At 41.3% G+C, this 26,251-nt stretch overlaps 1 protein-coding gene across 2 annotated transcripts in view; it reads right to left on the bottom strand.

The window, feature by feature from the left end:
- Positions 1 to 26,251, bottom strand: part of syt1a (synaptotagmin Ia) — a 69,487-nt gene that overhangs the window by 7,409 nt on the left and 35,827 nt on the right. The window contains exons 2-7 of one of the 2 annotated variants that reach the window (XM_079454134.1): positions 24,312 to 24,500; positions 9,309 to 9,481; positions 6,360 to 6,485; positions 2,523 to 2,690; positions 1,681 to 1,848; positions 204 to 321 (exon numbers count right to left, since the gene is read on the bottom strand). In XM_079454134.1, the coding sequence (XP_079310260.1) occupies positions 204 to 321; positions 1,681 to 1,848; positions 2,523 to 2,690; positions 6,360 to 6,485; positions 9,309 to 9,481; positions 24,312 to 24,500 (942 nt within the window). The remainder of the gene's footprint in view (positions 1 to 203; positions 322 to 1,680; positions 1,849 to 2,522; positions 2,691 to 6,359; positions 6,486 to 9,308; positions 9,482 to 24,311; positions 24,501 to 26,251) is intronic. The other variant, XM_079454135.1, reaches the window with a different exon arrangement.

The following is a 26,251-nucleotide window of genomic DNA, read 5'->3' as shown; positions in this document are numbered from 1 at the left end:
GTAGCTTTACAACAATGTGCATATAAGTAGAATTCGACTTACAATGCTAATTAATAAAGTAAAGGGCCATTACAATGTATACTTTGTCATTAAAAAGTGAAAAGAGCTGGTGAAAAAAGACTCGTCAATACGGTCGAACAAAAGCAAAACATTATCCTTGTGCCAGACACCAGCTGACAGTCTCACTTAGAAACTGGACTCACCTGACAGGCCACCAACATCCATCTTCTTCAGGTTTTTGGCCTCCAGGACGACCACAGTCAGTTTGCCAGCAGTGGGCACGTACCGCAGAGAGAAACAGATGTCACCTAGCTTCTCTTGCTGTGAGTGGTAAAGAATAGTAAAGTTCAGTCAGTGACATCTTTGTCAAAGCTTGGTAAAAACACCTAAAAAAAACTAAAACCCAGTCTGAATTTAATTCACAGAGTGCATTCTCTGACAAAAATCAATGCTTCTTAAGGAAAGAAGGAAAGAAGCATCTCAGAGTAAAGCAAATATAGCAGGTAAGCAAACAGATGACAAAAATATTTTTGGTTTTATTTTTTCACTCAACAAAAAAGATAGGAAGCAGGGATAGGAATAAAATCGAATTCATTCTTAAGGGTGTCTATTCTTATTAAAGAGCAAGGTTCTTGAACTCAATAAAGGCACCCTGATTCATACGAAACAACATTTTGTTTGTAAAATACATTTAATATTTCGTGAGCACTCTTATAAATAATGCGCAAACCCATACAACATATAGAAAACAACAGGCGGGGGAAAGGTTACAGCACTTTATATTCAAAGCCCTCGAGCCATTTACCCCACAATCGATTTTCTGTCAATTAAAAGGTCATCAGCATAAGAAATACAATTTCATAGCTTAATTCCCACAAGGTTAATAAGTTCAATTAGCTACCAAGATTCAAAATAACAACAACAATACAGCCAGACAGAATAATCTCGCTTTCAGTCTTTGGTTGTGCAGAAAAAGTGTAACTTTAATTTTTTGAGATTACACAAAAAAACTGAATTGAGTGAAACTGCGAGGAGATCCAATTTCTTTGCTGTGGATTTTCCTTTAGCTTTTTACAGGCACTTTAAGTGCCACCCTCAGGACACCACTTAAGAGGTCCTTCGGTAAAAGTCAATAAGCTCCAGCTTTCTCAAGCCTTGCTTGACTTGGAAGTGCCATTTCATTGGACGTGATGTGTTACGATGGAAAAAACGGGGCGCAACCTTATATGCATGTAGATAGCCTTCAACTCCCAGGCATCTGACGGCATCATAATTAACCTTTACACCAAGGAACAGTGGCACAAAAACAAGGTTCCCATAGAAACCCCAGCTTAAATGCTATATTCCATGACATTTACCATGAAAATTGAGTCTCCCCAACCAGTGCTTGCAAAGCCACACTTTTTATTAATAAAAGCTTGGCATGGCCCAGCTGATTAACTAACATTTCCAGTGAAGACGGATAACCCTCAAGTCTTTCACCTTACAGTGTAATTTCTATCCCCCTCCTGTTAATTTATCTGTTGTGTACAATCTTTTTTGTACTGCAATCAGTTTTTCACATCACAATCATGAATCCAGCAAGTTGTGCGTAAGAAGTCCAATATACAGTATAACCATGAAATGAATGACATCATCAGTTTTGGTCATGTTACTACATAGACATATCATTGTCCTTACCTCTTCTTTCTCAGCGCTTTGCAGGTCCCTCCATTCCTCGGTCACATGACTGAAATCCACCTTATTCATGGGCACCTTCACATCTCCGATAGCATCGTGCTTGGAGAAGCGATCAAAGTCATACACCGTCATCATTAGAGTTTTGCCTCCCAGCTCAGTATATGGAACCTGTACAAATTAGAGGTAAAAATAACTGAATGTCTACCTACCAGGACGAATGAAACTATAAGACTGTTAAACTATTCTCCGCATGTATGTGTGTGTGTTTTAGAGAGAGAGAGAAAGATTTGATTCGTGATTGTCTCAAATTGAGCCGTTTTTCAGACAAAACTCATTATCCCGATGGACTTGTTCCAACATGGCGACAAACTGCTTGATTGGCCGGGGAAAGAGATAAGATCCAAGGGTTGCTATTTTGTCCTTGACGCTATCACACACACCAGCTCTCCAGTCTCTTCATTTCAATAACGGAGGCACTTGTGTTTACATGTCAGAGCTTTGGCTACCTCAAAGAGTATTGCTTTGTGAATCATGTCCATCATAGTCAAATTGAGCTTAGCTAAACAACAAATAAACACGCTGGCTAACCCCGGCACAGATATCTATTTCAAATTCAACACTTCACTTAGCAATTTAATAGAAATAGGAGATCTAACTGGGGTGATTATCAAATTGGATCTTTTTGGCAACATGACGTCTATGAACAATCAGATAAACAATCAAAGTTTCCAGTTGATGGAGAAACTCATGCACCTTTCTGTGTGTTTAAACTCAATTACACTTGTAGCCACTTCAGATAAAAGTATCCGCCAAATGTTTGCATGTAAATGTCCATGACCTACCTTAAAGTTAAACTGCTCATTGAAAACGGGATTCAGTGTCTTCCGGTGCACCTTAGTCTCAAACTTCTTCTTCTTGTCTGGAAGAAGGTAGACCTTCACATATGGGTCAGAAGTGCCACCCATATCCATGGCAGGTAGCTCTGCTGCTTGGATGATCCCCACTATGAGCTGGAGGTCGAAGGGCAAAGTTTAAGGAACCATCAAAGAGATCTTAAAGAGGAGAGTGAGCTTTTGAACCATCATCCCACCACCATTCCTCAAAGGAGTAATGATTTCTCAAGAGATTGTCTGCTTATTTCTACCCTAGAGCCACAGAGAAGAGTGTTATGATTCGATTCTCCCATATGCTGAGGTCCGTCTTTTCGGGTTGCATTACTATTTAAACAGTCCAGGCATTATATAGGTGATGGGATCAGGCCATGTCAAGCGTGGCGCTCCTGCTCCTATCTGCCATCAGCTCTGATAATTGATTGGCCGACCGGATGGGCTGAGGCCCTGATTGACCTGCCAGTCACCACATCCCCTGAACAGCCTTTGGGGCCAGGAGTCAGTCAATCAAGCTTCCCTCAGCCTCCCATAAAACGCCTGGTTTCCGTGTCTAAGCAGGCATTTGGGCAGCTTTATATCTCCTTTCACCTTCTCTCTAACCCTGACCAGCTGTCTCACTCTGATTGTGTTGCCTCGGGAAGGTCTTTAGCCAAAGAGAAGGAAGCTTTTGCCAGGTTCCTTGTTTAGATAGTGGGGTGACAACCATGGTGGCCATCACAGAAAGTTTTTTCCAAATGAATGAATATGTCCTGAATCTTTCTATCCCGTGAGGCTTAGATTTTTATCAATAAATGGTGGTGGGTTTCAGGTCTGAACAGTTGAATGGCTACATAATGCTGTCAGCTCAGATGAAGAAAGATGTTCTAATCTCTAAAGACGATACATCAGACACATTCACAAAGACACATGAACAAATACAATCAAAACTACCCAACTGCAGTATTTTTAAGTAAAAATTTGAAAAAAGTAATAAATAAACACTAGGCTAACTAACACAAAACACAATAAAAAAAACATGATTTTTGAAAAGAGTTAGCCGTTTTTGCAAACATAATAATAAAAATCTAATAATTCATATTAATATAGTAATATAACGCAATATAATTATAGAAAACAGTAATAATAATGCCCTTCTCTGTCATCTCACTGCTATCGTAAAGCACAAGTAAATACGATTATCACAAAATAAAATTGCCTATTATCTCTTTTGTTAATAGACGGGTCTCTCTCTTCAGTCATGCCGAATTGCGACAATTTGAGGTGACGGCATGTCTATGGGATTTCACTGTAGACCTTCCAAGTGTCACCAATCAGACTTCATCATTGACATTGTGAGGACTAGACAATTCGATTTCGTAACAGAGTGCTGCCAGACTTGAACATTTTACAGGATAAGATTTGACAAATAAGTTTCTTACTTGCATGCACTGATAAAAACTAAACAGATTTAATTTTGATGTCTCGTGGGGACTGTAAATGTTCTCTGGAGTTCATGTATCTCTCTACTTTGGGATACAACACCAGATACAACACAAACAAATTGTGTTGTAGACGTACCGTCTAGCTGCGAGTTAGATTAAATAGCTGTGGACAACTAAAACAGAATGACTCCAGGTGGATTTGTCTCTAGGAGTTTTGTACATAGACGGGGGGAGGTGAAGGTCTTTTTGGACTTGATGAGACTTTGGCCATAATAACCTTCTCTCGCTCTGCAGGCTACGAAAACCCTCACACAACTCAAAAAGCCAGCAGGCTGATGAGGAACATGTCTGAGGAAAACTCTGCGGTATGACTTAACCCCAGTGGGTGAAGTGCTCGCAAGCTCTTGTCTGAGGGCGGGGAGCCGTCGTCTGAAATTACTGTATCCGCAGTTTTCTAAGAAGAGCTGTTTACCTTTGGTTTTTTATTTCTCAAACCAGCGAGAGGCTTCAGTCCTTAAAAAACCTGGGATGCTTGATGCATTAGAAAACACTGTTCAATTGACACCTCTTTCTGCTTTCATTAATAACATCCACCTTATCAGCACCCTGTCTCCCAGAGGAGCCGCCTTGAATTCTAAGATCTTGTGTCATGCGGCTTTGTGATTTTCCGCTACGTTTTGTATTTTTTCTATTTTTACCCGGTGGCTTACTCAGTGGGGTTGCAAAGATCCATATGGTCTTTAAACAAACCCAGTGTTAAGTTGCACTCCCTGGAACCTTTCACCTTTGGAAAGGGCAAAAACAGAGGAAAAACGTATAAGACCTCTCTGAAGTGAATTTAATTTAAGCACAGAAAGAAGCACACAGATTTCCTCCTGGCATGGGGAATGAGGCTATATGAATGTAGAAGCGCGTGTCATTTGGGCTGTATCTAGGTCAGGCTGATATGCTGTTGATATCTTTGCACCTTTGGGGGGAGGCTAAGAATAAATAAATTTGTTTTGCTCATGTTGTTGTGATAGCACAAACATTCCAAAAATGTGTGTCGAAGGGAATTTTCAATTTTCCAGGTTGGTATTGTATCCTAGGTAGTGGAGGAGGCAGCATCCTTTCAAAACCTGGCATATTTTACTGAGACTGTAAAACTTCCATCCCTGCTATTCCAAAAACACCTGATGTGTGGACATAAACACAGATTTTCGACAGCATTAGATTATCATTTGATGAATAACTACTGCTATGAAAATTTAAAATGTGAGCAAGCATCTCTTTTAAATTCGATTCTCAGTGGCACCAGTATTCCACAAGTGACAATAGGGCAAAGCAATAGTGGGACTCATTTACATATAACGGTGTGTTGACACTAAAAAACAATGACTTATTAAAAAATATTTCTAAGTCTTTTTAATGCATTTATCTCCTAGATAAACTATTATGGGTGATTTTTAAATAAAAGTTAGCTTTAAAATACTGCGCACAAATGGTTAGCTGTAAACATGCACCTTTACTATGTTTTCTTTGTAAATTTACACTCTCCTCCATGTAACGCTATAAATCTTAAACATCACATTTTGTCGCATACCAAAAGGAAGGAACAAATCTCCTGAACATCCTTTAGAACATCTTATTCTTGAAACTCTGTTTTGCCATGAATTTAATCTCTTACAAGCCCTTTGCCGTCATTATGTTATTTCAGCGCTACATGCACATCGAAGGAACAAAATCACTGTGCTTATAAAATTTGTAATTTGTGTGTGTGATAGCAGACAATCTGGATCTTGCACATTTAATGTCTTTTTTTCAGCTTAGCCCCATTGTGGGACCATGCACAGCTTTAGTTTTCTGTCCTCCCTGTCAAAGGGAAGTACTGTACATCCACTCTAGAAGTCACTCAGCTTTCAAGCCCATATGATTTTAAGAGACAACCACTGAATTTCAGCTGAGCCTCTGACTTGCAAACAAAAGAGCACCCTTAGTCAGTGCCGATTCAAACGAAAACCTAACTTCTGGAATGTGTCCTTGACATTCAAGGCATTCTGTGAGTTTACAGGATGATGGGCATTATTTCTTAAGTGCTAAGTCTGAATGCTCCTGCCATCCAGAGATAGCACTTAATAATAGAGCAAGGCAATAAGACCGGCAGGGTAGAAGCGTTGCCAGGGTTCTTTTTATCTGTTTTTCAGTGTATTTTAAGTATACACAGTTTATAGTGACATCACTAGAACAACCATATATACATGTGCTTTATCTGAATGACGGTCATTTCAGTCAAGATGATGGACAAACAGACTCCACAATCACTATACTTACGAAGAAGACCTCACTAAACACCACACACAGTGACAGTGACGTGGAGACGGCCCCTTACCGTATTCTCTGTGAAATTGTAATCCATGGAGTACTGTAATTTGCCGAGTTTCTCTTGCTCCTTTGGCTCCTCGTCTTTTTCCGTATCCGTTAGCCCTGTTTCCGCATCATCCTCATCCTTTAAGGCCTGAAGGAAACACCCACTAACAGTCAGTCCCGTTGGCCCAGCGCTGGCGTCGCCCGATTGCCCTCGCCAGAGCGCCGGGCCCGCCCTGGACCAGCCTGCTCTTCAACCGCACCTCTACTGGGGGGGAGCAAGCACTAAAACACCACAGCGATTAACAACATGACATGCTTGGTGATGCACTAGACTTGGGCTGTGAACCCCCATCTGCCCTTCGATTTACTATCTTTGAAAGAGTAGATGCGTTAGAATATGATGATCTAAATGAGTGCAAGCAGTCTAGGTGGGTGGAAGGGGCAAGCTGAGATGCTCTTGAGAAATACATTGTACGATTACTTTCATGTTATTTCAGGCAGAACAATCTCTGGCATCATTTTAAATGGTGCGTCCTAGCTAACCTGAGTCTAAAACAGTGGCGATTGTAGGGAGGTTTGTCATTGCTTGGAAAGCATGCGATTATCGAGGCAAACAGCTCTCGCAGTTCATTCACCGTGAAAAAATTGTCTTTCCAAAGGGCAGTCCCACTCATCGGTAAAACATGCAGGGCATTCACGTTCTCATTGAACACGACCCTCATTCTCTGTGACGTGATCTTCCACAGTGTCATGACCCTTAGTTATTGGTGATAACCACCACGCTCATAAAAGCTGTAAGCATCATGCCAGCAGAAGGTGTTGGTGGGGAGGATTTATGTGTACGGGACCTATCTAATCAGTTGTTGGGTTACTAGTGTGAAAGCAAAAGGCTGAACCAAATTGATTTCTTTTCTGAGGACTAGACTGTACTAGCTAGTATGTCTGCATTCGATACTTTAGAACCTGCTTGTCAGGTCTTCTCTGCTGAAAAACAGACCAGCATTCATTTTTAGACCGATTCATGTTGGATAGTGATGTTTTTGTGATTGGCTTTGGTTAATGGATTGCCAGCATAGCCGTACTGTTCACCAACTAAATGTAGCCGGTGAAGCTAGTCAGCCAGCATTGTTTTTCTGTCCAATTAGATCTTTAAGTGATTAGGTAAGAAACTAACATACCAGGTTATAGAGACCAGGATGAAAACAACAAATGCTGATTATTTTAGCAGAGCAAATACACCATTAAGGTTTTTTTTCAGTGCAATTGTCTTTTATGGTTGCCCTTTCTTTCTGACTGGCAAAAGTAAAGCATTAAAAACATCTCTGCCAATTAAAGATCAGTCTGGTCATTGTGTCTTGCTTCTTGTACAAAATTTTCCTGCTAATGAGTAGGGTGCCGTTCTCCCGCCGGACATTTTTCAAGTTTAGCTCGACCAGATGAGCACCGAAAATGTGGCCAAGGGCAGCCCAAAAAACCCAAAATGCATCACCAGCATTTTGCAGTGAAAATCTATACTTTGACAGGCTCCTCCGAGACAAGACCTTTCAATTGAAAATGTCACGGCGGCAATTTCCTCCAATTTTGGACCTCAAGTGAGAAGTGTACATACAAAGAGAAATCAAAGTGGTTCAACCTTGCTGAAGCGTACCCGAGTGCAATTTCTCTTTTCATACATATGTGTGTATTTAGGGTTACACACATATATATTGCAGAAACATGTACAGTATGCATTATGACATATATTTTACTCTAATAGAGTAAACCTGTTGTCAAGAGGCTATTAAAGGTCATTGCAGCAGGCTAAAGAAGATCCAACAACAATTGGGAACCTACCGCCAGTGGCAATCCCGAAAAGTCATCAGACAAAACATAGATAAGGAGGACATGGAAGGAAGAGACACAAATTAAAACAACCACACACAAAGGTGACATGAGTCTGGGCACACCAGGAGAAATGACTAATGAGAAGCTCAAAGCTCATTTTGTCGACTATAAAATAATATAGTTTGTTCTGTGTCGTTCTAATTGGATAAATACAATTTGTCAACGAATCTACTCCACCCAGGCCAAAATGTGGGTACGTCTTTTAACAGCCTATGGTGGATTGTTGGATTTAAGTAATCTAATATAATTTTGCTGGTTTACCATTCTGGCCAAGCTGGTGTGCCAGCTGGTCTTCCACAACCCAACTAACCACTTTAGGCTTGCTTTTCCAGCATGGCAAAATATTGATTAGATAGATTTTACTGCCACTAGCTGTTACAAGTGTTAGCATTCTGTTTTTGCACAGAATCCTAGATGACACTGATAAACTGTGACAGTCTGCACCACTGCACTGTGTTTTAAAGAGAGTTGTTAATTTTCTCTGTCTGTTCTACTTCGTTTTGCTTTTCCTCGAAAATCAATGTCTCTAATTTGGGATCTGAGTGGTCTTGGCATGGTCTCAAAGCCGGCGTCCTTACACCGCGAATTAAGATGACTTTGTCAATTATTCCGTTAGAAGTGTACTATTGCGAGCTTGTTAATGCAATTAGCATGCTAACTAGGGTTAAAGTGCCAGTGTTCCATATAATTTGTGGGTGTGCGGGAAAGTGAGCTGCATTAATGTTCCTTCTCCCATTGTTTAAATTAGCTACTGTCATTTCTCTGGGTTGATACCACATCATAGCACAATAAATCATATGCAGCGCTACAAAGACTGTAAATTAAGCTAAATGCAAGAAAAACAGAGAAACTCAATACTTTAATGAACCGTTAACAAGCCCAGGTTTTCAGCCCTGCAATTCAAGTCAGCTGTGAAACAACACGATCAACAGATGACTCAATCTAGATTAAGCTGTTTTTAGATTATTTTAGTTATAAACTTTTGGCATTGTACTGCAATATTATAATACTTTAACCGATAATTGTTGCATGCAAATGCAGTTGATTAAACAAGGCCCATCCAAAAGTACTAACAAAATCTTTTTACCTCGGTTTTGATACCGTCTTTGACATCCATCATGTTAATGGCGTTCTTGCCTTTGTCTTTTCCCTTTTTCTTGTTCTTCTTCTTGAAGATCCACTTTTTGCAGACGCAGAAGCAGCAGGAAACAACTAGTACAATAGCAACGAACGCAATGGCGACGATGGCCCATGATGGCACTGTGTAGAGGAAAACATATGAAAGCAAAGATGAAAGACAACCTATTGGCAAAGTGTTAAAGAGTAAAATACAAGTACTGGTAATTGTACATAAAACTAAATTAAACAAATAGCATAAAAAAAATGTTCTTCAATCAAATAGATTAGACATATTACAATGACTGAAAATAGGCAACACGATCTCACAGGAATTATTTTGATAATTGTTTGTTATTTTCTATTTTAATTCATACGAACCTATTTGTATGTTTAAATACGAATTTATTTCACCCCAGTGATGTTAGGTTTAGAGGAGGGGCTTGCGTTTTTGTATGATTTACATGCCATGAATTCATACAAATTAGCCACCTTGTTAAATAGGTATGAATTCCCGAAAGATCGGATTGAAATGCCTTTAAGTGGATGGTACCCAAATGGCTACAGAGCGAACTTGTCCTAAATATGTCAGGTTGTCTTAGATGTCTTTTTAAGAACAATGAAGACACAGAACAATCAACAAGCAAAAATGACAGCGAGTTTCAGTTTGATCAATTGCTGGAGACCTTTATGTCTGCTGCCCAGTCACAGAGGATTAATAATCCTCTCTCAGCTTCAACGCTCTAGTAAGAGTGATCGGATTTGTTGCCTAGACATGAGGGCATTGAATAATTGTTATTTCCTGCTAGCTATATCAAAATGCTCTTAGAAGATGGTTTGGGTCTTGTTGTTAAAGCAACTCTGTACACTTCATGAGGAACTGTAGAATTTCATTGACCTGTAAAAACAGTAGTCTGAGACAGCTGTGGGGTCAGCTGTGGTTAGAGCGTTGGGCTTGTGATCAGAAGGTTGCTGGTTCTAATCTCAGTGCCAGCAGGTCATGACTGAAGGGCCCTTGAGCAAGGCACCTTACCCCTGATTGCAGTAATGTGCCACTGTATAAACTACTTGTAAGTCGCTTTGGATAAAAGCGTCTGCCAAATGAATAAATGTAAATGTAAATGAGACTATTTACTGTACTATGAATCAATCATTAAACTGTGTGAAAGTAACTTTGAAAAGATGGACTTTTAAAGGGAAAAACTACATTTCTCTTCCTTTCACGGTCTTATAAATATAGCTGAAAACTCCAGTGAATGTTGTCAAGGGAAAACAATCAAGGTTCCGCGCTCCCTGGCTATTCGACAAGATTAACAGCCTCCTGCCAAAAGAACGAGTGACGCTTTCAAACAGCACAACTACAACTGCATGCGTCAACAGAGCGTGAGCACAGAGCTGAACCTCACTTTCCCCTCCTCTCCAAACCAACATTTGCTGGGAATAATTGGCAGACAGATGTGGTAGAATCTGATATTCAGACACTCGTGTACAGTAATTATGGCTTTTGCACTCATTGCAACCAACACCTGGTGAATGAGAAGCAACTTCCAGGGAAGAGCATGAGCAGATTTTCTACAAAGAGAAGACAATTTTCTACTCCAGATTTGAATGTGTTTGATTTGCACAAGGACAATAGAGTCAAGAACTTATATGCAATGTCACTGTGCCATCCATACAAAACATCTTGCACATGGCATTTCACAAGAATGTCAGAAAAAGTCTTACTCTGGAAAAAAATGACAATAATGCAAAACTAGTATACAATTATGCATTATTAGGTTTTATATACTGTATACATATTTATACTGTTCAGTTATATTGTATAGCATTATAATATAATGTTATAAAATATAATACACAGTAATGTTATATATATATATATATATATATATATATTGTAATAATATAATATTGAACTGTATTGTATCAGTTTAGTAAAGTAAATAATTACGGTAACAGAATCTGTTTGGAAAATGTAAAATCTTTGTCTCATTACTTTAATAAGCAAATTACAACAATAAATATATAACATATAGTATGTAATATTTATTTGAATTTTGGATGAAGACTTTTGTTTTTGTGATAATCGGCCAATACATATTTTCAACAGCAAACCCCAGCACGACAATTGGCATTTAGAACACGTCCAATATCCTGACAGCTTTTATTTCTCAATTTGAAAAATCTTTTGTTTCTATTAAAAAACTGTGAAGATTTTATACCTGATTTGGCAGGAGAGAAATATTACTAGTCCATGTTAGCATCTCCCTCCTCCCAGGAGAGTTAGACTTGCTAGTGCAGGACATGTTTCCCACAGCAATGTCCAAACAGAGAGCCACGAGGAAAGAAAAAGAGTGAGCGAGAGAGAGAAAAATCAATGGGCTGTTGACAAAATCGATAAGCACTTTCCCCCGAGGAAAAACAGTGAGTGATAGTCTAAAGTAAGTTTGGGGTCGGCAGCCCACGGCCTGGACTGGGGGCGGGGTAATCGAGGTGATGATCATCAAGTCTTTTTTGTCTTTCGTTTTTCTTTTCTAGCTTAACACTCTTCATTACTGTTTTATCACATACATTCCGTAAAAATATTTGGTTTATGGATTAACTGGACAACGGTAAGGTACCTTTTGTATCCAGATGGTGTTTTCACAATTAAGATCAATGTACTGGGATCCCTAGTGCGTTTCTCTCCAATGTTTCCGTAAATCCTCTTCGTAAATGTCATATTGTATGTAAAGGGTCATATTTTAAAACAAACAAAAGGGTTTAAACCACTGATCTGTATAAATGACTGGATTTCGAATAGAAAGCTATACCAACGATCATGCCGCCATCTTGGTATGCCCAACTGACAGAGAGCGCCATTGACTTACAGTCAAAATGAGGATCTAAAATAACTTCTTTTCAGCTTATTAGGCACGCAGTAAGTTTTTAGTTCACAAGTGTGTTTATATTAATTGTTACTTCTGATGTTTTTTTCCAACGTTTCTGTTCATTTTGGACAGAATAGGGACAAATTAAAAATCAATGTATCTTCTATGTATCTAGAGTGTGTATTGCACACGGTTGTAATGGCACGAGTGTAAATATTTAGAAATAAAGCTTCATGACTTAAAGAACATTATCTGTATTTAGATGAACGTAAATGAACGTAACTCTCTATATCCAATAAGACGGGAAAATTCCAGACTTTAAATAATTAACCATTTACATGCTTAAGACATTTGCTTTGTAAGCATGTACTGTGACACTTTAGATATAAAAACTGGGACTGGTAAGTTACTGTTTTATCATTAATATTTGATAACTCCCTATTAATATAAGAGAACGTTCGGGGATACCAACATGGCGGCACGGTAACTTCAGTATCTATCAGTAGTATCAAAATCCATTTCACGTGCCATTCTGCACTAGTTAAGCTACAGGACTATTAGTGAAGGTCAACATAAAATGAAAATAGTCACTTTTTAACGTTTTTTTTACGAATTTTAGAGCCGCTTTTTACATTCCAGTCAATTTCCGATTAATAAAATCAAGACCGGCCTCACTTTATTTGATAAACATTCTTCTGTAGTTCTCTAGAATACAGTAGTAAAATACAATATGAAAAGCATTTGATGCTTTTAATTAAGTGGCTGAAAATATTGAATTGCTTCATGCATTTTTTATGTTACATAACATATTAATGTGATCAGAAATGAAATTCAGAAAAAAAATGCACTGATCCCTCACCAAGCTTTTAAAAAGCTATTTCCAAAGCACTGTCATTTCAGCCCTTTTCAAAAAGAGGTGAATCTGTCAGCTATCTTAAAGGCCACTCTTGTTGGTCAGATGCCCCATCTTCTCTAAAAGCTTGCGGCTTAGACCGTAATTGCTCCTGAAGCTTGCCCAGCATCAGACCTCTGACTCACGCCTGTTAAAACCTTCTCTCCAGCCTACACTCTCCTTTTCTCCAACACTGACCTGCATATCAGGCCGCTGGGGGAATAAAGGGCCCCTTTCATCTCTGTGGCTCCACCGGTGCAAACCCAGTCACGCGGGACTCAAACCACACAAAGTATTGAGCCATTCTCAGCTCTGACCTGCCAGAGCTCCATCACTACGATTGGAGAACTGTCATTTAACAGATGTGTCTTTACAATTGTTAAAAGCAGAATGTCCAAGCTATGTTTCCATACAATGACAATGAAAAGTGAACACAGCTGAAAGATTCTCAAGGCGAGATTTTCAGCAAGTGATGACTAAAACAATTTTTTTGGGGAGAATCTATTAGCAGAAATTGATTAAAATATACCTAACTATGTCTTCAGAGGTGTATAAAGACAGCACATAATGCAGCGCTATGTTCTTGTTACCTTAGAATGAGCTTTTCACGAGTTGACCTGCGCAGATAACAGTGATGTTGATAGGGATAATAAAGCAAGAGCTTGGTTATGAAGGTTATGCGTATTTGGCGTGCTGTCCGGGAAGCGGGCTCCGAGCTCGCCAGATCTATCCGAACCCGAAACACTACACCTTGGTCAGGATGAGTGCACCAGGCTCGGAACCGGTTTGAGCCCAGAGCACACCCCCATAAAGCAAGAAGTGGGACAGCCGCCGGAGTACACATACTCCCCCAAACGCGGTGCTGAACAGTATGGAGGTGTGGACTGCGTTCGGATAAGGACAAGAGGATGATGGCTTCTTAGGAGGTGTGGTTTGTGATGAGGCAAGAATGGGGCAGGGGTTCCTCCAAGGATGGTTGAGACTGATATGGAGTGAGGATGCCTGCTGGAGTGATGAGAAGTTGGAACCCATGAGCGGCTGGAAGTAGGCTAAGTGCCCATGGAGGTTGTAAATATAGGAATTCGGAAACTATCTAAAATGAACACATCTTCGTGGGTGTCCCTGGGATACTGGGAGGAGGCTACTGAAGGAGGGATCCAGCTGAAGTAGAGCATCTGATGGAGGTTCCTGCTGGGGAGAAAGCTGCTGTTGTGCTTGATCCGTAGAAAGTCGTGGATGGCAGAACCCGAGATGGAAGCACTTGCCTCTGCGGAGGCGATCGCGGCTGCGACGCTGGCTTCGACGCCTTAGTTGGAAGTAGAGGTCTTCACGGGTCCACTTAGATCCGAAAACCCGAGGTCCGGCCCGAGACCCGAGCGGGTTCGGGTCTCAAAGATTCACGGGAGCTTCGGACACGGGTCGGGTATATTATTAGTGTCTTCGGGTCTCGGGTAATATAAAGTAAAAAATTGTTTTGCTTAATTGACCCAAGGAAAGACCCGAACTATCCTGTACAATAACAGCGTGTCACTTGTGTGTGTGCGTGTAGTTACCAACTCTCCTCCAACCCTCAGCCGATCGGTTGAAAGCCACGCAAATCTTCCAAAAGTCGCGGTGATCTGAAATCACCTTAGAATTGAAATCCCGAAGTTTCCAACGCTGCAGGGGTTTGCACTCGATGTAGTTACCATCATATTCAGGAAAAACATACTTCCACCAGGCGACCAGAAGTAGATATTAAAAGACTCGCACATTTCAGTACTACGCGGTTTGGAACACATTGTTGAGACAGAATGTTCGCGCGAGTGGTTACCATGTCGTCACTTATTTAGATTTGATTCAGCTAAAACTGGCACAACCCATTTAGCCTCAGTTTGCGCAATTTGCCAGAGCAAAACAAGAGGATCAACGTGTTCATTGCCATATCAATTTCATTAATAAACGTCGGTTTACATTCAGGTCTAGTCGGGTTTAAAAAATATATACGATGGGTCGGACTCGGGTCTAACGTTATCGGGTCTGTCTCGGGTCGGGGCTTTAAAATAAAAACGTTATCGGGTCTGTCTCGGGTTCGGGTAAAAAGTGATTTGGGTCATTTCAGGTCGGGTAAAGATCTTTGGACCCGAGAAGACCTCTAGTTGGAAGCACTGGCCTCTGCGGAGGCGATCGCTGCTGCAACGCTGGCTTCGACGTCTTAGTTGGAAGCACTGGCCTCTGCGGAGGCGATCGCTGCTGCGACGCTGGCTGTTGAAGATGGATGTGGTGGAAATTTCCGAACATCTTAGAAAGCCGAAAAAGGCTAGGATAAACATGGTGTTGAGTGTGCAATCGACGTGCATGGAGTGATAACCTTTACGGAGGGTGGAAATGCATCTGGTCAGTATATCCAGGGTTATAGGTTGCCTGGCCTCTGGGCGAGCGGACTGGGTTCTTTGAATGCCCTTGATGAGCATAGATGTTTGGGAGCTGGCTATGGCTGCGGATGGAGAGTTGAATATGAGCTTGTGGAAGGACTGGACTCCACTCATGAAACCTTTAATTGAGCCAGCTTGATGGTTTTTCAACGAGTTTAGGAAGGAGATATAGGATGGAGAGGACAGAAAAAGTGGGAAAGGGAATGTTGAACGCGAGGTGAAACGACTTGAAGCTTTTCCATGCAGTGAGATAAGATTGGAGGGTCCTAAGGGAGACGGCTTGGATGATGGAGTTTCGAGATGCATCGAGGAGGGTTTTTTGTGGGTGGTTTACCGGAATATCAACTCGAAAAGGGAGGTACTGGTGTTGGCAAGGGGTCTGCTTCGGGCGCCAGCAGCCTGAACTTCTGGAAAGCTAAACGAGAAAGGGCATCAGCAATCTGATTTTTTGATCCGGGAATGTGTTCGGCAGTTAGAGTGAACTGGTCACAGGCTGAGATCCAGATGAGGCGTCTGAGGAACGGCATTAAAGCGGGGGAGTGGGAGCGGCCTTTGTTAATGCAATGAACGGTTGCCTCGTTATCACAATTTACGATTTTACTGGAAGCTGACCACTCTTTTCCCCATAGGGATGGTGCGACCACCAGTGGATACTGCTCGAAAAGTGCTGAATATTCTTAAACCAGCGGAATCTCTAAGAGCTGGGGGGCCAAGTGGATGCAAACCAACGACCTTGGTAAAAGCCTCCGAAACCTACGGAAGGGGCGGCGTCAGTGAACGGGTGAATATCCACGGGGGAGAAGGACATGTGACTGTAGAAAAATGACAAGCCATTCCATTGTCTGAGGAATTTTAAGCATAAGCTCAGCTCGACAAGGCAGGGGCTGGATATTGATAACGTGTCCTCTAAAGCGTGCGTGGAGGACGCGAGAGAGGAGGTGTGAAACGAACGGGCGGCCTTGCAGGATTATTCTCATCGCGAAATTCAGATGGCCGAGAACAGACAGGAGTCTGCGTTTGGAGCAGCGGGGATTAGCTAATAGGGAGGAAGCGATTACAATCGTTATGTCGATTTTCTCTTTTGGCAGAGAAGCCTGGAATTTAAGCGAGTCTAATTTTATTCCGAGAACTTGGATAGACGTGCTCGGTCCGGAAGTTTTGTTTGGGGCAGGGGGAACGCAGAGATTTTCGAAAACCTGCTGGATTTTTGCTAGATGCGCAGCCGGAAACGAGTCCGGAGACGACAGGATTAAAAATCGTCTAGTAGGTGGATGAGGTAGGGAATTCCATAATTGTTAGAGATAATCCAGCAAATTGCCTCTGACAACATGTCAAAATTTTTTTTGGGCAGCTTCTGCAGCCGAACGTAAGGCGGACAGAAAAGTAAAATTTAATAGCGCCATCGAATGCCGAAAAGGTGCCAGAAGTCTGGGTGGATGGGCATTACTTTAACACGGATGTAATATCGACTTTGGCTAGCCGAGCGCCACGACCTGCATGTTTTATAAAGTAATGGCTTGGTTGATGTTATGATAGTGCAGGGAAAAGTTTGTGGTACGTGTAGAAATGCGCGCCCCCGTAGGAGAGAGCGAGCTCTGCCACAATGGCGAGGTAATCGCCCAGCTCGCGTCTCCTATGAGGGAACGCAGTGCAGATCACGTCTGTGTACGGGAAAAAGCGACGTTAATTTCGGGGTAAAAACAGTGTGCGGGTGTGGTTGGGTAACTGATTTTCAAACGTGAGCGATAGATCGCCTTAAGTGATCTGCCGCTCGGTTGATGGGGGTAATAAAGGTGCAAGGAGAAAATATAGGTCTGTGTCCGCACCTGTCAAGATCTGAGATCTGATGTTCCCCGAAACTGGAGGCGGTTCCAAGGCTGGTGCGTTAATTGGCACTGGCATTGCTGTTGCCGTAGCCAATGAGAAGTTCGATCGGTTCTGCGGAAGAGAGAAAAGGGGGGGAGTGGTGGCCGCCTGAGTGGCAAGCGGAGCCATGCTCGCGCTAGCAGCGGCTACTAAGGTGGTTGGGAAATGACCAAGAAACGGCGCCTGCTAGCTGAGGCAGCCTCGCGCTACTGGTCGACGGAGGCGCCGTGGGCCAAGAGCCAGGGGCGGGGAATCTGTGGTAAAGCACCGGAGCTCCAGGTGCGCTCGGCGGCGCTGAAAGATTGTGGTTGACGGACAAGTCGCCGATGACGGGGGTCTCGGACATAGCGTCGAACTATCGTCGATGCTTAATCTTAGGAGATCGAGCAGGTAAAATGGTTTCTCTATTTATGAGCGAGCTCGCTATGGCTGATTGTGTATGTGCGGTGATTGCTGATTGTGGACCAGCCGGCTGATTATATGCTACGGCTCCTCCCGAACTTTGTTATTTAAACATCATTTCTATTCCCTTGCATTGAATTCACAATGCTCTTTCTACAGTAGCCCTAAACGGACAAAGTGCTCTACAGAGCGGGGTTCCTAAATATGTTACCTCCTTCAGGAAAGAAGCAAAAATGTGACAACATCTTTGTCCTGTGTCAGCCACCGTATTGCTTCGAAAGGGAGGGGTGTAATAAGCCACTGGTTGTCATTTGCAAACCCGACCACTACTTTATACACTGGACTTTTAAATTACAATCTGTCAGTTTTAGAAATCATACGGACTACTATTATGATGCTTTTTAGCCCTTTTGGGAACTTGACAGCCACTAATCGCAATTCACTTTCCGTTACATGAAAGACGTGAATATTTGAGCACTCTTCAACATTTGTTTTGTTACAAAATGTACTTCCAAAAGTAAGATAAAAAATGTTATTACTTTTAACCCAACTATGTCTTTAAGGCCCCTAAAGGACTATATTAACTTTTTCAATAAGGAAGAAACTATTTTGCACCGCAGAAGACGCTGAACAATTCTGACACATTTTAATAAAAGCTCTGGAAAGAAATACGAAGTTACAGCTTGCGCTTCATTAAATTGACTTGTATGATGAGTTCATTAGCTGTCTTTTTAATCATACACCTAGCAGCTTCAATTGGATTACCTTGCAGTTACATAAAATTTAACATACTCATATCAAACCTACTTGTTTGCGCCATAACACATGCAAATAAATCTACTACCGCACACTGCCACGTAAAGTCCTTATCGACTTCATCAAGCAAATGTCCTATTTTGAAAGACACTTTTGTGTTTCTTAATTAAAAGAACCCGAGACCCAGAAAGCATTAGAAACATTTTCTAATTAACTCTATTGTGCGTCTATTGTCCTTCGGGAGTGCAGAGCAAGCATGTGCTCTTCAACTTCGAGCAGCTATCTCTTGTTACGCCATGCACACACAAACACTCAGCTGGGAGCATGAAATGAGGTTTCGTAGCCAATCAGAGAGAAGCATAATCTAAATCCAGTGCCGCTGCGGTGTACAATTCCAAACCTAATGCAGCTTGAACAATGAAACAACTACAGGTGGATGCCAAAAAATCTAAATCTGCCATCTCCAGTGATTCGTCTAGTGGTGGTTTATACAGATACAATGCTGCTTTCTTGACCCCCTTGAATCTGTCAGTAAGATCTTGAGAGTTTGTTTCAACCTTTTCCTTGACAAAAGAATGCACATATAGGGCCCTATCGTACACCTGGCGCAATGCAGTGCAAGGCGCAGCGTTTTTTCTAGTTTTAGCCTGTCGCAGATCCCATTTTATTTTTAAATAGCAAATGCATTTGCGCTCATTTGTCCGCATTATTGGCATGTTGCTATTTTGAGGAACTGAAAATAGACTGCGCCATAGACCAAATTATACCTGGTCTAAAGTCTAAAGTCGCAATATTTTTTTGTTATTTAAAGAGCGCGTTAGGAATATGTGCCTTTAGGTGGGTGTACAGCTTATTACACAAAGGGTTGAGAGAACAGGCTTGTCCTGTAGATGGTCTGCTTGCGCGCTTTGATCTCGCACAAGCAGATATGTTTCCTTTCTGGAGAAGTGTCTGCTCTTCCAAATTCCGGCTTGTAAATAGCGAATCCGCCATGGCGCGAGCGAAACAGGCTCTTAAAGGGAATGGAAAATTACACTCTGATAACTTTATTGAGAGCCTGCAGTGCCAGGACATATTTCGTCACAAAAAAAAGAAATAAAAAAAGTATATTTTGCATTTACAAAATAAAGCCTATGGTCCAAAATGTAGGCCATTATTATTTTCTTCAACTGTAACATTTTATGACAATGCAGAAAATGCATTGAAGAAATGCAGGGAAAATTACCCATTATATTCAGATTTCTGTAAGAAATAAAGTTTTTTATTATTTTAAAGTATAAGTTTATGCAGATTCAAAAAATTAATTAATGTGATAAAGCAATGACATCCCATCTAATGGGGAGAATGTGTTTAAATATCACATTTAAATTTTTTTTTGTCTTTTTCCTTTTGATTTTAAGGTAAAATATGACATTTAGTATTCCTACACTTATGTATTCATCCTATAAGCGTCACCAACGGTAAGTTAATAAAAAAAGTCTCTCTCTCATTTACATCTAACACAACAATAGGAGTCAACTGGTCATCCGCAGTAGTGGCACCACGCTGAGATTCATTTTGGGTAGCCCGAGGCTCATTATTCTGCAGTTAGCCTGATCTGAATGTAATGTGGGTGTCTCCGGCCAGCGAGGTTCTGTAGCCTCGCTAACGTGAAGCTAACAGTAACATGATCTATTCCCAGGGGGCACGCAGCGGGGGCCGAGTTACTCACGCACACACTTGTTCACACGCCCAAACGAAATGAAAACCTAATGTCGCAACGGACGTGATTTGATTGAAAGAGCGCTTTGATTGTCAGTTGTACTGGGTGTACGGGCCAAGCAAGGGTAAAATGATCTATTGGTGTAATGCACCACACACTGGCAACCCAAACTAATATGTTGTGACAGCACGCTGTTGGTCAATTAACTCTGGGTACTAAAGCATGTTATACAGCACGAATAAAAGACAACCCTGCTTTGTAAAGAAAGTGTCTGTGTTAAGGAAAATTATCGTGAAATGTGATTTAAAATGTCATGTGGTTTCATTAACGTAGATAGGTGCCAGTAGAGAGGTGGTCATTTAACAGTGATGGAGGGAATGTTTATTATAAGTGTTAGTTCCCCCAAAAATGAAAATTCTGTCATATTTTGCTCCCCCACTTGTCAGCAGAAAATAAAATAAGATATTTTAAAGGAAGCTGGTAACCGAAAAGCACCGGCACCCATTCACTTCTTGTATGGACACAAATCCAATGCAAGGGAATGGTGCCAGTTCAGAACATTCTTCAAAATAAATATTTTTGTGTTCTGTTTTTGAAAGTCATACATGTACGAAATGACAAGAGGGTGAGTAAATGAGAACAGAATTGTCAGTTTTGCCTGAACTACCGCTTTAAAAAGAAAATATCTTAAAGACTTTTTTATTGATCTCAGTTGGCTTGAATATTTCGACCTTTTGCGCACATAAAAGATTCGCTCAGATTCATTCAATGATCCATTGGGGGTCATGTGAGCAGCAACATGTGAGTGTCTTTTAAAGCCATTGGATTCAGAATTTATTTTACAATAAGTTCATATGTCCCAACTGATAGATGGCAGTGAATGAACGAACAAATAATTTTTATGAAAGAGCTGAGCTCCAGCTGCAATGACTGAACCATCCATACCAAACAAATCACATAACTGATAAAATTAAATATTTGAAGGGAAAAAAGACAAGCGTGCTAACGGTTCATATGATATTGCGAGTAGATTGATATCCGCCCTCTCATATCCTCCACCGACAGCATTGAGATCAGATCATATCTTGTTATTACAGGCAGTGCTGTGACGGATGCCATGTGACACAAACATGACACTATGACAGCAATAAGGAACAAAAACAAATATTTTCAGTCTAATTTTCTGTCGACAACTAATCGAATATCTGTCTTTCAGTTCTTAAGGATAATGCACTAAGTTGGAAAAATGTCCCTTTTCTTCCCCGTAATGCAGTTTTGACGTGTTTTAAATTAGATTCTTTCTTACAAAGCTAAAAGACTTGATAAGGGGAAGCATGCAGTAGGGCGAGAGCAGGGATTTCATTTGTGTTTGTTTACATAATCGAATTTCAAAGGAACACAGTGGACTAGTCTGGTAACCTTCAGATGTCCTATGGGATGCCTTAGGGGCAGCAGGGAAAAGGGTAGGGAGGGAGATAGGATTAGGTCAAAGGTCAGCAGAATGTCAGAGATGGATGCTCCATCTGTCAGGCTGTTGGCCGAGGTTGTGGTTGGCACCCTTCGTCAGTTCGCCTCCTGTCGCTGACCACGGACGGAGCTTTATAAACAAACACCACTTTAACACTACACAACTAATAAAATAACTATTTAATTGTATTTAGTACAAAAACGCATACATGTTGATCATACATTTGTATGCAACAGTAGACTAAATAGGAGTTCTTTTAAAATAATCATAGCATTGTAAATGTGATCTAACTGAAACGCAAATATACTTCGATTTCATGAAATAATTTCAAATAATAAACCCCGGCGCCCCCATAATTGGTAGTTGCCATTACAAAGTGCAAGTTCCCTTTGACATTTACATTTTGATGAGTGTGAAATGAGCATTGATTCTGGCGTTTGATAGAACTTCCTCTGATCAAGGGAAACATTGTGTCAGGGACCGCGATACAACGTGTACTAGAGCTGTATAAAGTGTGTTCATTATTCAAAGTAATTGTGGCGGAGCTGAATAACGTCTCAAAGTGTCTCCGTGCAGAGAGGTTAATTATCATTGCAAACAGACGCCTTGAGCTTGAGCAGCAGAGTGTCGGGAGAAATCGTTGCGTTGCAGTCGTTTGCGTAACCACAGCAGTGTGGAAAACCTCCTGATGGCCGGTTTTGAACAGGTGGGCCCTGTCAACCAGGCCCAAAGCGTATGGGGACGGTTCTCAAAGTGGAACCGTGACAAAACGAGTGTGGCGTACTGAGAGCCACCTGTCTCAGCGATTCTACATGCAGGAGCGTTTATGATGGGTGGCGTGGAAAGGATGTGACGTTGTGTGACCGTGAGGGTTGAGAGAACAGGTTCTCTCGCAGGTTTTGCAAAAGCCTCTTTTGAATCTGTCACTGCATGATACAGTAAGCTAAAGTGCTACAAAAATAAATCCATTAACATTTAACTGTTGTTCATTTACAGTAATTGTTGACGTATGACTGTGGCATGTGGCATTAGTTTTCTTGTTTTGTCGACGTAGTGAAGTAAATATTTATCGGCATTACGCGGCATCTGTCTACGCTCTTCTGTTTTTGCCACTCTAGACGGCAGATCGTGACAGGTTCATGCATCTTACTTTTACCACCAGCACCTGCACATATTCAATAAACTGGAGCCGATCGGCTCGAATATTCTGCATGTAGCTCATCCATTCATCACTTATGCAGGTCCATCAAAGCTCCTGGATGCCCCGGTCAATACAACACCCCTCTTCTCAGGCATCCATCAACCCAGGCACCGGTTGGCACGGAGACGTGTGCGTGATGGAGGGCGGCGGCTAAAACAGTAATTTAAGCCACTGTAATGGAGCGTCTTTTTCTGGCTGGTTCTCAGAAGGGGCATATCTGTCTGAGTCAAATGCGGCAACCCTTTATTTTACAGTTGTCTGAAGGCAAGCAAAGTGATAATTAATGTGGTGAGTTTGTCTCTGAGTGCGAAAGGAAGGGTGGAAGGGTGTGAGAAAGTAAAAGCGTACGTGCACGCAAGTGCGAGAATGAAAGAGATAGGGTTCATGTGTGAAATCTAGAGCAAATGCAGAAAGATGTGACAGAAATTTCCAGACACTTAGACATTAACTGTAGGTATATGACAGGGCTGTGATCTTTTGAATGGTTTCATGCCATGTATGTCATCTTCTAACTAGACTTAATGGAGGTGATTCCAAAGCCGTAGCCCAGATGGATATCCATTCATTTACTTAGATGGGTAACCTATGTGTCATTTTTTAGCATCATAGACACAAAACTAAACCAAAAGCCATTGTTTATATGTACGTCTGGTGGTTAAAGCAAAACATAAGCCAATCCCAGAAGCCAACCATCCTAAAGTAACATTTTGAATGACGATGACGATTTTTTAGCGCCATATACTGTATCTGTAGTGCAATAACATGATATAATGTCATTGGTGGCCTGAAGTGCAATTTGATCCAATCTTTTTATAAAGCAGCCACTTCCTGTCACTGAAATCTCTTCCACAAAAGCCAATAAATGTCTATATTTAGTCAGAAGCTATGTGCCTGTGTGAAAAACCAAGGACTTCTGCAGTAACGTATATACAAACTACATCCCCCGTTTGAGCAAGTGTCCTAAAAAGAGAAATATGTGAACACGTGGATTGATGGATAGATACGATTCTTCACTTCACTGAAGGTTGTGGTGCGTTGAGAACAGAGGCAGCAAGCATGAAGGCATGCAAATCACAAAACTCATTCACTTGCTTATTTACAATTAGAATGAAAAGGAACGCGTTTCGTTCCCGCTTGTTTTCGAAGCTCATTACTGTTCAGCACTGGGTGAACGGTGGAAGTTAAAAAATGGAAACCAAAAATAATCAAAAATGGATCTGACGCAGCTTGTTACTCTCTACCAACGTTGGGGCTCAATCAATGCCACGCATTGTACGTTTAACGTCACAATTATGCTAAACAAACACAACACACCCATGGTGAAATAAAAACAAGCTTACTTTAAGCACTTTTATGATAAATTGTGCTTCATGAGTTGAGCATTGGAAAACATTTTTACTTACGTGGAATTTTGTGCAGTTCATTCATGAACTTGTCTTTGACTTTGGAGAACATCTCATCTTTGGTCTCACGTGGACCAGGCCCTGATGTCTCTGTGCTGTTGCCCGGAACCTCAGGCGCCGCGCTGGGCGCAGGGTTCCCCACCAGAGCCTCCCTTCGACTCATTGCTGGATGTGGCAGCCAGGCAGAAGCTAACAGAAGAAAAACATGATGTTACTCTAATTATACTAATATTTAGCACGTTTTCTAGATTGTACAAGTGGGCAACCTTTTGATTCAGTATAGACGGTTTTGTTTATTGGTCTGGCTACCGATAACAGGGTAGTGGCTAATAATATAATATAACAGCAAGTCATATTCTTCAACAAAATATTTAAGCTCCATAAATGACATGGAAACTTTACCCCTGTTTTGGACTTGCAAATAAAAGCCCATAACACCATTTTATGTAATATAAAATACTAAGCTACTTTTGAACAGCTGTGAAAGGAGATCCATGCTTTTACACAATGATGTAGCTACAACAGTGAAGAGCAGGAGCTTACCATCGCAATGAACCAGCTAAATCCTAACCCGCTGGTCACACATTTTTATTGTGTTGCTTTCAGCCCTTTTCACTCCTGGTATGGGACTGACCCATCTCTTAAACTGACCAAAAATAAAATGCACCCTTTCATTCTGTCAGTAGATCCTTTTTCATGCGTTGTTTTCACACCATTTTTTTCGTAGTATTTACAACACCTTGTATAGGTACTGTTATGTGTCAAAAGCAGCAGTACAAAAATAGCATTTCTAACAAAAAACGGACACTGTGTCTACACGCATCGCATCCAGTGTGGGCGAAATTAAAATTATTTTGGCTTCTAATGCATTCTACTTTACAATGAAGGGAATCGCAAATCAATGCACAGAAGCGAAGGAAAGATTCAATCAAAAACGCAAGCGCTTCCGAACCAAAACACAACTAATGTAATACATGCTGTATATAGAAAGCAGATAACAGGTCAGCAAAAGTGAGAGCTGGAGTGAGAATAAGGAACACACGAACTGTAGGGTGTGAGCGTCTAATTTAGAGTGCGAGGAAGGTGTAAAATGAGGTGCGACTTCACGGAAAGCTTTCGGCTGCGGCGTGTTCCGAACGGATGCACTTGTAAAGCATGTCTAGCTGTTTAAACATCTTCTCATCCATCCATGCCTTCTAATCTCTTGCTTCCGTTTACTCAACCCTCCGTTCATTTACTCACTTGTTTGCTTACACACTCACTCAGCCGGTCACACTAGTATGTGTGGAGTCAGTATCAATATCTCTCTTTAATACTTCTTGGCCTCAGAAGTGTATGGAATGTTGTAGAAGGAGCATTTACAGAGCTTGTAATACTTTTTCTGGGTGAGCACTGCTTTCGCTGGACGTAATGAGTAGACTGCATTGTAGAGATGGGCATCTTAATCACGAGAAAAACATTCCCGGATGTCAAACCGCCAATAGATGCCCTGAGCTGTAGTACGTGTTGATGAACAGAGAGTGTGAGACGTGTTCTTCTCTAGCCACAGGACACGCAAGAGCCACCCACTACCGCACAGCCGGCGTCGCTGCCATTGTACCTGCACTATAATTACTGCCATTGTCAATCACCCTGATGGAATAATAATAGACTGAATGAATGCTGTAGGTTTAAGACCTCAAAGTTCAGAGGAGTCAGAATGAACTTGTAGCAAGTTATATTAGACTTCGTATGGGGTGAGATGATTCTCCTCCCTTCTCTGCATGGGATTGGTCAGAAACACCACTGGAGCTGTTGCAGTATATAGGTTGTCAATGCTATGTTCTTGTTGCTATGGCGACATTGGGTTTGATGGCTTATAGGTTATGTAGAGTGTGTTGTGGGGTTGTGGCTAAGTGACGTAATCTTACAAAATGGTTTCAAATGCAGACTAAATAAAA

Source organism: Barbatula barbatula (genome assembly GCF_947034865.1).
Source record: "Barbatula barbatula genome assembly, chromosome: 4".
Classification (NCBI taxonomy): domain Eukaryota; kingdom Metazoa; phylum Chordata; class Actinopteri; order Cypriniformes; family Nemacheilidae; genus Barbatula; species Barbatula barbatula.
Note: the sequence above shows the minus strand (reverse complement) of the source record. Positions and strands in the feature narration are given on the sequence as shown.